The sequence below is a fragment of the Acomys russatus genome, chromosome 10 (assembly GCF_903995435.1).
Source record: "Acomys russatus chromosome 10, mAcoRus1.1, whole genome shotgun sequence".
NCBI lineage: Eukaryota > Metazoa > Chordata > Mammalia > Rodentia > Muridae > Acomys > Acomys russatus.
In genome coordinates, this window is record NC_067146.1 from 65,911,181 (window position 1) to 65,923,808 (window position 12,628).

The 12,628-nt window shown below is 44.5% G+C and overlaps 1 protein-coding gene across 3 annotated transcripts in view; it reads left to right on the top strand.

Moving 5' to 3' along the window:
* The first annotated feature begins 2,960 nt into the window (after positions 1–2,960).
* Positions 2,961–12,628, top strand: part of Pde1c (phosphodiesterase 1C) — a 475,928-nt gene continuing 466,260 nt past the window's right edge. For all 3 annotated transcript variants that reach the window (XM_051152305.1, XM_051152303.1, XM_051152304.1), the window contains exon 1: positions 2,961–3,462. In XM_051152305.1, the coding sequence (XP_051008262.1) occupies positions 3,378–3,462 (85 nt within the window). In that variant the 5' untranslated portion in view covers positions 2,961–3,377. The remainder of the gene's footprint in view (positions 3,463–12,628) is intronic.

Sequence of the window (12,628 nt, forward strand, 5' to 3'; positions counted from 1 at the left end):
CCCTGGAACTTCAGTCAGGTAGGTGAGAGATTCTCTTTCTTTGGGGACAGCTTGAAAAAGGGAGGTAAAGGCAGGGCTGGCGTGAGAACGTATATGAAAGCTTTCTCCTCTATTCTGTATTCCAAACGAATGGGAAGATAGAGGGTTCTAGCTGCAGGAGTGGGCTCAAGGTATCTGCTGCTCAGGAAGGTGGTCTAGGCTGAAGAAAGGTGTGTGGAAGTCTGCAGAGGGCACTGATCGGCCTGAACAGAATGGAAGATATTGGTTCCATGCTGAACACCAATAAAAAGGGAATTGGCTGTGCAGTAGAAGGAAAGCCAGGAACAAGCTGAGCTCTGGACATCCAGGGCACATGTTCCAAATGCGGTGTAGTGCTTAGTCTTTTTCTAGATATATGAAAATTCAAAGCTAGTGAGCACCCCAGACACAGCAGTGCATATATGTGAAGCCCAGCAATTAGGAAGGTAGGGCAGGATTGTCATGAGTTCAAAATGAGCTTGGTCTTTCTTTTCTTTTTTTTAACTGTTAGTCTTAAGCTTGCAATCTTTTTCTTTTTGCCCAAGCTTCTGAAGGCTGGGATTACAGGTATACACTGCTACTTCCAGCTTTTGGATTTTAGCCGTATAGTACAGGATAACCACACTACAACCCAAAGAAGATAAGTAACAAGGGGAGGAGGCTTAAATCTCACTCAGAAGGGGAAACAGAATAGGCAGAGGTAGTGGTTTGAAGAGAGGCAACAGGGTTGGTAGGAGAGGAAACACAGGGAGGAATAAGGATGGAGATCAAACCTGGGCGTGGGAGGACAGAAGGAAGAAACTGTGGGAGGGGGCATCTCTGTGACAAGCTGGAGACCTAAGTCAGAATAGGCTTCTGGAAGAATGGATATGAGGGGGTGACCTTAGCTGAGACTCCTAGTAGCAGAGGCCACGGAGTTCTTGATATATTTTAAGGTGCCAAACCCTTAAAAATTATAATAGCCACCTTTAGTGTGCAGCCTTTGGCTTTTAGATGTTTACCTGATGTTTATCTACGTATAGCTCTAGCTCTAGGGAGAGAAGAGCACTGCATTTGCTTGGTTACCCTGGCGTGGTTTTGTTGCTGTAAAGCATTTATTTCTTGAGGAAGCATTTACGAGAGAGCAAGCACAAGCTATGCTTCTTCTGTTTTCAGACCTGAACTCATTCTTTCCTGGTTTATGTAACACTAGCATTGAGCTCCGTCTGGTTAAGTTGGTGTGAGAGCCTTGCACAGAGAAGGCTGCTTTAGGATTGAGACAATGAATTTAGTAATTCTGTAGGTGTGTTATCTCTAAAACCAGGGAAAGAGAGAGAGAGAGGGAACAATTCTGGGGAGAAAGAGTTTTTAAACAGTTCTATTTGTTCGGGTAAGTTATTTTTTACCACACTTAGGGGATAGATAAATGATCACATTGTTATTATTTTTGATAGATTATATTTCAAGGAGATTTTCTGTTAAATGTGACTAAATATAATTTTAATTTCACTCACTCAGGGAAAATTTTCCATCACATTAGGCTCTTTTGTTTCTAGATAATTTACTATGGGAGATGTTAACTCGAGCATCCAGGCTCCTCACTTCAGGAATTTCCCTGGCACAAAAGTAGACAAATGTTCCACTTAAAAGTTCTGCGTGTGGAAAATGAGAATGATTAGAAACTTTAAGTGGTTTCTATGTAAAATGCACACACATAAACATATACAATATAAAATGTTACGTATAAAATCCTCTTATAAAATTAGTGGCTGCAGTAATAAGCATACATGTTGTTGCCACGCAGAAGAATGTTTGTCAGTGTTTTCATGGCCTTGGCTGTGTGCCCATGATGCCCTAGGTCTGAAGGGCTTCCTCATTTGGTCCTGACTGCAAGATCTGGGAGTTCTGAACATCTTAGAGTCATTTTGCTTGTGGTGGAGCTAGATCCTACCCTCAGGTCACTCTGTGAGGTTCCCCCCCCAACCAATTTATGTCTTCCAGACTTAAGTGTTACACAGGAAGGAGTGTAGCTTGAATGCTCGAATGAACCAGCATGGCTTGGATACGTGCCTGGGTCTGGTGAAGTGATGGGCAATTCTATGAAAAACGAAGTTTGTGTTGCCCCCAGACTATCCTAGTGAGTGCAGAGCCTCTAGGACTTCACTAAGAGAACTTGCCACTCAAGTCCCAGCTATGCTGAGAAATAACAAACTGATTTCTTTAAAAGTACATGGTGAATCAAGAAAGACTAAATTTCTGAGGAGTAATTAACCTGGGCTCAAGGGATTTATTGGGTCCCCAATCTACAGTCTTCTGAAGTCAACTGAAACTACCTAGCAACACTATTGCTGGACTCTTAATGTTGGTGAGAATTTTTTAATTGTGATAAAATTCCTGCTCAGCAAATGAAGCTGACTTAATCTTACTTTTGTGACAGTTTGAGTGTGAGAGAGGGTCCCTCTGTGGCATTCAGCTCTGGTATCTGCGCCATCTCCAGCATGTGTTTGGCTAAGCGTGATCACTTTAGACATTTGGAAAAGCCAAGGACACATAGTGTGTAGTCATAAAGTGAACCTTCTGGGTCCCAAGTCTGCACACTTCTCAAGCCCTCTTGTACGCGGATTTCCTCATCTGTCAGTAGAGCCTTAGCTATAGGATCCCTGAGATCTCCTCACCTTCACACGTCCCTGGAGTCCAACACACGTCCCTGGACACTTGACAAACTCAAATCTGAAGGAGCCAGGACAGCGGCTGGCTGGGGGTTGTTTAAATTAGGTTGCAAATTGCTTTGTCTTAGGGCTTTCCTGTAGAAATGCTCACCCACAAATGAGTTGCTTTGGTAATTATCTTCTGCCCAGGGACTGCTGAGAAGTACTAGGATTAGGGCTTGGGACTAGTTCTGGGATCCGCGGTGGGAGGAAGTGGGCGTGGCAATTGCGCTACTTCCTTGTTTGGAGTAAACTTGGGCGTCTGAAGGCTGAGGTGTTGGCTTGTCCATCTCTTGATGTGATTTGGGGGAGCTATCCACATTGTCAGAGAAAACACACTGAGAAGAAGCACGACTCCAATCCCCGTCATTCCCTCGGGGTCCCCCAACCTCCCCCAGCCTCCAGAGAGCAGAGCGCGAAGGGGCGCGGCAGCCCGGACCAGCCCACAGCTACACGCAGACTCGCCAGTGCCCTGCCGTCGCAGCTGCAGCCTGCTTGAGATGGGGCAGTGGCGGAGGCACAGGGACTCCACTAGGAACCTGGCTTACTAGTTCCCAGGTCTGGGTGCCTGCAACTGCGGTGAGCAGCTCATAACCAGCGCGGGTCTACGGTGACAGTGCAGCGGAGGGAGGCTGGGTGCAGGCTCAAGCCGGGACCCGGGACACACGAGCCATGACGGACGCCAGCCACAAGAAGGAGGGCTTCAAGAAATGTAGAAGCGCCACTTTCAGCATCGATGGGTACAGCTTCACCATCGGTGAGAACTTTGCTCCCGGGGCCATTTCTGGAGTCCTAGCACACCCTCCGGTGGTGGCGGACTCTAAGCGCGGAGGGGGAGGACGAGAGAATCTGGGTTGGAGGGTGCTGGCTGGAGGAAACCCCTGGGAACCGTGAGCTGCAAGGGAAGCCCAGATCAGGGTATCCTTGCTACTCTATCGTCCTAGCTGGCATCTCGCTGGAGCTGGTTTTCAATTGCGCTGATTTCCTCCCTGATTTTGTTATCAAGGTCTAGAAGAGGATGGATAGAGACGGATGGAGACAGATAGAGACGGATAAGAACAGGGAGGAAGAGGCGTTAGAAAGGACTGAAGGAAGTGGACAGACACAGAGATTCAGGCACATACTACAAGTCAGAAGTTCAGAGACGGAGATAGAAGACAAAAGCTGAGAGGAGAGGAGAGAACGTTAGGGTAGGGCCAGGTCTATTTAGAGTCCTGAGGCTGGTTTGCAGGCTGCCAGGCAGGGAGGGATGCTATATCTTGTGGACTGGAATGTTTCAGAAAAAAACTTGGAGTGTCCCAGAGCTGTGTGTTGGGGACTCCCTGTGATTTCTGTTTTTCTCCACCTCTAAACTGTTCACCAAGAGAGAAGGAACAGAAGGGCCTGTTACTGACCACAGAGTTCACTCATTAGAGGCCAGCATTTGAAGAGATCGGTCCTCCGTCATTTTACTATGAGTTTCTGCTGTTTGGAAACGACTTGTCAAAGCCTGGCATCTTCGTCCTCTTGGGAGCTGGGCCCAGCCGGGAGATGAAGATAGACATGGGGCAGCTTTGTTTAGGAATGCCAGCTTTGGCTAGCAGCAGGCCTGAAGCAGGTACACAGGTTCTCTTCCCAAGTTTTATTTGAGGAGCCCTCGTGAACATAGCCCCCCACAGTGTCCTTGAAAATGGGGCGGGGGGTGGGGGGGAGTCTATGCTATTTTGCTTTTGGCTCCGCCTGTTTGTAGGTATAGCAGGAAAGTGCTGAGACTCTAGTCTCTGGATTACTTGTGCTCCCAATGAAGTGGTCCAGGGTTTGTGGAAGAGCGAAAATATGTACTCTTTCCTGGATACACTGTATCACACCTGTCAGCCACTTTCCCCAGGTTGTTCTTGCAGCTGAGAATGGCATTTCCTCAAGTGGGCATGGGGAAATCATGCCTGACCTCCATTAGTTTGCTTCTCTTGTTGCCTCTTCTACTCTCCGTCCTGACAGAAAGACAGCCTTACTACAGCCCCAAGAGCTCTCCCCCAGAGTTGGCCAGCCCAGAGTCAGCGGGTGGGGAGACCTCCCTGCACTGTAAATTCTGAGGACACTACTTATTTACTCTTCACTCTCTTGAGGCGATAGTCTGTGCTCAGGGACGGTTCTTAGAAATGAACTAAAAGCTCTCAAGGTCAAAATTGTCTCATTTAAAGGTCATGTAAATTTCACTTGTCTTGACTCTCGTAGCAAAACTTTCAAAAGTAAGCTTTGAATTTTCCCAGCAGCCCTTATCTTCCAAAAAAGTGTGCCTTCCTAAGATGTAGGATCTTGGTATAATCCTCTACCTTTCCTTCCCAGTACTAGAGATGGCCTGCAGAGCCCTGTAGTCTAGTGGTCAGGAGGTCCCCAAAATGAACTGGCCTCTGAGATGAGAGCTGCAGGCTTTGTTCATATTGCTGGACTTTCCAACCTTCTCATCTTTTCCTCTGTCATCCTCCCCTATCCACAAATGTTTATTGAATTTTACTGTATTAAATGATATGATTTAGCACAGTGTCTGCCACATGACAAAAATTCAATAAATGGTAATTGTTGCACTCATTCAAGACATTAAACTAATTTATGAGGGGTTTACGAAGACATATCAGCTTAGGACCTAGATTCAGGGATCTTGCGTACTTGGACTTATATGGTATGTACACAAAGCATGTTATAAAGTAAAAACTAGTAAGTGTGATAAAAAACCTTTTAGATTTTAGGCTAATATGGACATTTTAGAAAGTAAAGATATTCAGAAAGGATAAAAGAAATTCTATTTTATCATTTGCTACAAATGTTAATATTCCTTGTTTATATTTTCCAATATTTTTTACATAGATAATACATTTTAACATTTGGATTTTCATATTTAATAATGTCTCATTAGTTTTGCTACCTGCTCTATGGCAAGTATTCCCTTAACCAATCTCCTATTGTGGTCTACTTAAGCTCTCACTTTTCACCATTATGAGCAATGACAAAAGCAAAACCGTTGAGGATATCTAGGAATACTCTCCCCTATTACAAGGTGAGTATGCAAAATACTGAAGGAATAAATAGATAATCTCATCTGCCATGTGAATGCTAATGATTGCACGTCCATTTTGGCTTAGGAGTACTTTTTAACGTTAAGCTTCTAGAAGCGCAATTGCTTGGTTCAAACGTATGCATATTTTTAGGGACTTTAAAATGTTTTGCTCAACCCCTGTCTGGAAAGAGTCACCATGTATGCTCCCACCATTAGTGTACGGAAGTCCTCACATGCTGTCATGAATGCTGGACACCATAGCTTAAAGAAGGTTTTAAGTCTAAGAGGTGGAACGTGGCATGTCAATTCAACAAGTTTTTCTATTTTGTAAAATTGCTTTCTCATTTTCCTCTCCTGTTTTCCCTTGAGGAAGCCATCACTTATTATTTCTCAAAAATCATTACTTTATGTAGAATATGTTAATTATATATACTCTATTATGTGTTAATAATGTTGATACACCACATGCTAATCACATAACTGTATAATTGATATGAGCTAATATATATTATAGCCACACACACATATATACATATGTTTGTATATATTATGTATGTGTGCATTTTTACATATGTTTGAAAGCCTTTCAAGTACATTTTGTCAGATATGTTACATGTATTTTTTTTTTCCAAGCAAGACTCTTTTCCTTGCAGCTTCAGTGTACAGCAGTCAGGCCCAATGCTGAAGATGCTGCTGATTCAGTCTGTACGTCAGCAGGACAGACCAGGGCACACCCTGTCCCCTTACCATGTAGGAGAGAATCCTGGGGCCGTCCCGATGGACTCAGATCGCTGCTTTTCTTAGGCATCTGACCTTCTGACATGAGAACCACTGATTCCTCTAGTCTATTAATTTGTAAAAAAAAAAAAAAAAAAACCAAACTAAATGGTTCAAAAGGGTTTTGCTAAAGTAGTTCATAAGACCCCCAAAGAATTTAGAGGTTATTCTAGGGAAATCTATGGTGATAAGGGAATTTTGGGGCCATTGTAGATGAGAGACATGAGCCGCCCCCCCCCCCCCGTGACAATGTTGGGAACACCCTCTGCTCCCGGAAGATCCCTGCCCTCTCTTTGGGGAAGACATTCTTCCCTTCTGGTTCTCACTGGGCCTATGACTCTCTCAAGACAGAAATACGCCAGGGGAACCTGGACAGACATAGTGCTTTTAAAAGCGGGACTGGCTGGGGACAGAATCAATGGATAGTCTCCTGGTTAGATTTTTGTCAACTGGATACAAGCTAGAGTTATCTGAGAAGAGGTAATCCACTATTGAGAAACTGTAGGCCAATTTGTAAGGGGCATTTTCTTATTGGTTATTTATGTGGGAGGTCTAGCCTGGTAGGGGTGCTGCTACCCCTGGGCAGACAGTGCTGAGTGGTATAAAGAAGCCAGTAATCAATGTCCCTCCATGGTTTCTGCTTTGGTTCCTGTCTCTTGGTTCCTGCTGCATTTCAATTCATAGTCCTGAGTGATGGACTGTTACTTGGAAGTCTAAGATGAAGCACCCACTCTCAGTTGCTTTTGGTTATGGTGTTTCATCCCAGCAATAGGAACCCTAAGATCATGAAGAGAGGCCAAAGGAGGTGAATATTCAGTGGTAATGGGTAGTCAAGCACAGTAAAAACTGGTCTTAAACACCGATAGTATCCCATGGAGCAAGCTCTGGAGGGCTGGATTGCTAGAGCCCCCGAGCTACCCTCTGCTCAGGCTGCAGATGCACTTGGGAACTGATTTCAAGCCTGACTGGAGTCACAACAGCTGTGGGTGTGGTCAGGGCTCTCCCAGTGCTACTTCATTTGACACATCTCTCATTTTCTCACAACTTTGAAGGGTAGACATTCTGAGATGAGGTGGCTTTCTAGAAGTCACGTTGGAAGGAACAAGGTTGAGTTGAAGCTACTCCTTCTCCCACGAGGCTCTCCTCCACACACCACACTGCCTCCCACAGTGGATATGATTTCTGCTTGGCCTTGAGGCTCGCCTATCATTGTAATGAAGAGAGAGCTGGAGGGTGTTGTTAGGTCTGCTGAGCCAACTCAGGCTCCAGTAAAACTTGAACAAGCCAGGGGCTTAGGTAGTATAATCCTTTATTCTCTAGAAGAAGATCTTATAAAACAACCTGCTTGCCATTTGGTTTCTAGTCTGTTCCTTCCCCCTGTCTGCCCTCTCCCCCACCCCCCACCGTCAGAGAAAATGCCTCTGTGTTCTCTTCTATGATGTGCTCTGTCATGGCATGGGTGTGTGGTCCAGAGGTCTGGACAAGTCAGCAAGTGGCTTCTGTGGAAACCACCACCAACCCTCCTTCCACCTGAGGGCCCCAATTGGGCCTGTGACTGAAGCCAGTGGTGGACATGATTAGCTTTAATTGGGGGCCATGTGCAGAAGTCACTCGTGGTTGGCTCTGGTGCGGCACTCAGGAATGAGCGTGTGAATGTGAAAAGAACGGGAACGTGTGCCGTGGAGCAGGATCTTATTATTTGGGCAGGTTTTTCTCATCTTCTGTTGTGCAGGTCTCTTTTGTTGCTGGTGTTAAGTGGGTTTATCATTACTCTCTCCAGCAATGCAAACAGACCCTTCCTCCTGGGAAAGAGCGTAGTCTACAAAAACACAGAGGCAGCTTTCGTTGTTGTTAAGCCATCCTGTGTGGCCCACTTGGTCCCTACCCACAGCTCACTCTTCACCTGAGAAAGGGGTGGCTTCTCCTAGAGTGTCAGAAGAAACTGGCTGAAGAGTAGGTAGCAAGCTGTGACGTTGGACGATAGGCAGAAAAAAAAAAACTGCTTCCATCAAAGATAGTGGTGTGAAAATTATAGCTATATATTGAGGGGTGTTTCCTATAGCAACTGCTGCTGGATGCCCGCCCCTTTGTTTCCTTTCCGTGAATCATTCCTCAGGAAAAGCAGAGTCCTTAGATAGCAATCCGTGGCCCAAGAAGCAGGACATGAGGGACCCTGTCCCGCCTTCATATTGTGGGGCCTGTGAGGCAGAGCTGAGTGGGAGAAGTCTGCTGGTAGATTCCCCTTCCAAGAGGGATGAAGTGCAGAAGGATATCGGGGTGATGGGATGTGTCTGTAAACACTGCGAGTGGGGATTGCATGCCCGCCCGCATAGGTGGAGAAGCCCCTCAGCCTTGTAGAGTGCATGCGGCTCAGGTCTCTCTCAGCCCAGATTGATCTCTGTGCTCTCTCTGCCTTGTCTGCTTTCTAACTGCTTGTGTGTATGTCTCTGTTTACACCATCCCGGGACTTTTGGTCTGGCCTTATAAGCATGGCTTGGGGAAAGGCCCTAGGAAAGATATAATGCAAAGTACAGAATCTTTTTTTTTTTTTTTTTTTTTTTGTCCACAGGATATATATTTTACGTTCCCTAAGGGAAGCCTGAACTTGGGGCTACTCCCAGATCTTATGTATACCATTTTCCTTAAACATTTTTGCTTTGGTCTGTTGATGTCTAGTTCCTTGAGTTCTTTATATATTTTGGATATTAGACCTCTGTCAGATATGGAGTTGGTAAAAGTCTTTTCCCATTCTGTGGGCTGCCATTTTGTCCTATTGACAGTGTTCTCTGTTTTACAGAAGCTTTTCAGTTTCACGCACTGCCTTGTCCAGCCTTGATGTAATGGTATGTGCCTACTCTTACTGTAGCTTGTTATGTCGTGTTTGGTTGATGTCCCTGGGACGCCTGCTCTTTTCTGAGGGTCGGTCTTGGGGAGAGTGGAGTTGGGCGGGAGAAGCTGGAGGAAGGGAGGGGAAATTTCATTTAGAATGTGATACATGAGAGAAGAATATTTTAAAAAACTACAAAAAATTCTTTTAGATTTTGCGATTATAATTTAAATTTCCCCTTCCCTATCCTCCCTCTAAACCCTCCCATATACCTCTCCTTGGTCTTTTTCAAATTCATGTTTTCCTTTTCTCATTAATTGTGTGTGTGTGTGTGTGTTTGTGTGTGTGCATACATGCGTTCTGAAATGAATAAATACAGTCTGCTCAGTCTGTGTAATGTCACTTGTTTGTATGCTTTCAGGGCTGACCATTTGGTACTGGGTAAGCAGTTGGTGTGCTCTTCCCCAGGGAAGACTATTTCTCCTGCTCTCAGCATTCCTCAGGTGCCTGTAGCTCTTTGTGTAGGGTTGAGGCCTCCTCAGCTTTCTCCCATCCACTTCTGTATGTCTATTGGTGTCCTTTGTCAGATAGGGTGCCATCAATGTTTCTTCTAGCAGTTTCAGTGTTTCATGTTTAGGTCTTTGGTCCATTTGAGGTTAGTTTTTGTACAAGATGTGTCACAGACCACTAGTTCAGTCGACGACAGGCCCTTGGGATCGGGAATTTTTGGAGCGTCGGTGAACAGAAATAAGGTGAAGGGACACACAAACAAGTTTTTATCTGAGTGTCACTTCGCCTTATTTCTGTTCACCGACGCTCCAAGAGTCCCCGACTCCAAGGACCTATCCCCAACTGAGCTAGTGGTCCATGACAAAGATAATAGATACAGGTCTAAATATATTCTTCTACATGTCAGATATCCATTTTCCCCCAGCACCATTTGTTGAAGATGCTGCCTTTTCCTCAGTGTATGCTTTTTTTGGCATCGTTGTCAAACATTAAATGACTAAAGTTACATGTTTAGATCTTCAATTTTGTTCCATTGGTCTGCATGTCTGTTTTGTGTTTGTAACATTCTGTTTTTATTACTAGGGCTCTGTGGTATATCTAGAAAACTGGATGGTATTTCCCTCCAACGGTTCTGTTTTTGCTTTGGCTATCTGGGGTCTTTTGTGCTTCCAAATAAATTTTAGGATAGGTTTTCCCCCCTATTTCCATGAGGGAGAGGGATTTTGGTTGACATTATACTTAATCTTTTAAGAACTTTTTGTAGGATGGCCATTTTCATAACATTAATTCTACCAATCCATGGGCATGAGATGGCTTTCCATTTTTTGGTATATTTATCTCTTTCTTTGGAGGGTCAGCATTTTCACTGTAGTGGCCTTTTGCTTCCTTCATTTTTTTTTGTCTTGTCTTTTTTTTAATTTTTAAAAAATATATTTTACTAATTTATTCATATTACATCCCATCCCTCGTATCCTCCCATTCCTCCCTCCTTCCCATTTTCCCCTTACTCTCTTCCCCTATGACTGTGACTGAGGGAGACCTCTTCCCCCTGTATATGCTCATATGGTTCATTCTTAGATATTTTATTTTCACTGTGACCACTGTGAAGGGGATTGCATCCCATCCTCCTTCTCTGTGTGTTTGTTGTTAGCATATAAAAGAGGAACTCATATTTGCAACTTGATTCTGTATGTTTCTAGAAGTTTTCTTTTTTCGAGGGTGCCGATCTCTAATGTATAGTGTCATGTCATCTACAAAAAGGGACAGTTTGATTCCCTCTTTCTTCATCTGTATTCCTTTTATTTTCCCTCTCTTGCCTCATTGCTCTAGCTAGTACTCTGAGCACAGTATTGAAAAGGAGTTGGATAGTGGACATCTCTGTCTCATGCCTGACTTCATTAGAATGGATTTAATCTTTTTTCCATTTACGATGATGTTTAGTGCAGGCTTATCATGTATAGCTCCCTATTTGACACAGGAGGAAACCAAAGCTCAGAAAGGCGAAGAGACATGCCTAGAGCTTTACTTCTTAGCTGAAGGTTTTGCCTCCTCTGAGGCTCCGAATCAGACAGAAGCCAGCCTGTCCACTCCCTCTCACCTCACAGACAGAGGTGATCCTGCGAGGAAGCAAACAGTTTCTTGCTGGCCCAGGGTGATTCATGGGTCATCTTGGAGTAAGCTACCACCATGAGGCCAGAGGGACAGACAGGCCCACATGGAGGAAGAAAAGTTCTCTTAAAAATAGAAAAATGTCCAAGAAGTGTTATTGTTCATACTGACGGCCAGGACGGACAGTCACATCTGGTCCTGGCTCTGAGGGATCATCTAGATTGGCTTAATTGAGGTGGGAAGACCCACGCTGAATGTGGCCAGTGCCAAATCCTGGGCTGGGCTCTCACAGTGAATAAAACAGAGAATGCAAGTAGAGCAGAGAATTCACCCCTCTCTGCTTCCTGCCTGCACCAGCCGCCATTTTTTCTGCCATGATAGAGTGCATCCTGAAACTATGAACCAAAGCAAGCCTTTCTTCCCCTTAGAGCCCTGTGTCAGGCATTTTGTTATAGCAATGAGGAAAAGTAACTAAAACACTGAGAGAGGAAATTAGAGCTGGAGAGGCATCGGAGGAGGGTGGGACTACTTTATTTATTTATTTTTTTAAGATGGAAGGCCTTTTATTATTATTTTAATCTGTGCACCACATTTATATAGTGCCTGTGGAAGCCAGAAGAGGGCGTTAGATCCCTTGAAATTGGAGTTACAGACTGTTTTTGAGCCTCCATGTGAGTGCTGGGAATCCAACTTGGGTCCTCCTGAAGAGTAGTTGGTGCCCTTAACTGATGAACCATCTTTCCAGTCCCAGAAAAAACAGCCTCTTAAGTTAAATAAAACATCTTAATTTCTTTCATTCAAGCTTATTCAGACAGAATAAGCTCTGGAGGCCTCAATATTATACACATTGTAAGTCAGCAGAATTTTCCATTGTTGAGGATTAAACACAGGGTCTTGTATAAGACACGTGGATATGATGCCATTAAGATATATCCTCAGCCCCCAACTACTTCTTAATCATAATAACAAAATGATTACAGTCAGTTCTGAGTCCTCTTTGATAAGAAACTCATATAAACTGTGTCTTGAAAAGGCGCCTTGGTACTGATATTGACATTTTCCCCCAAAGGCATTCATCTTGGTGCCCAGGGGTGTTGATGCTCTCTCCCCCTGTTCTCAGCATACTGGTTTTCTGAAGGGCCTCCAAGAACTCCCATCGCCTCAACC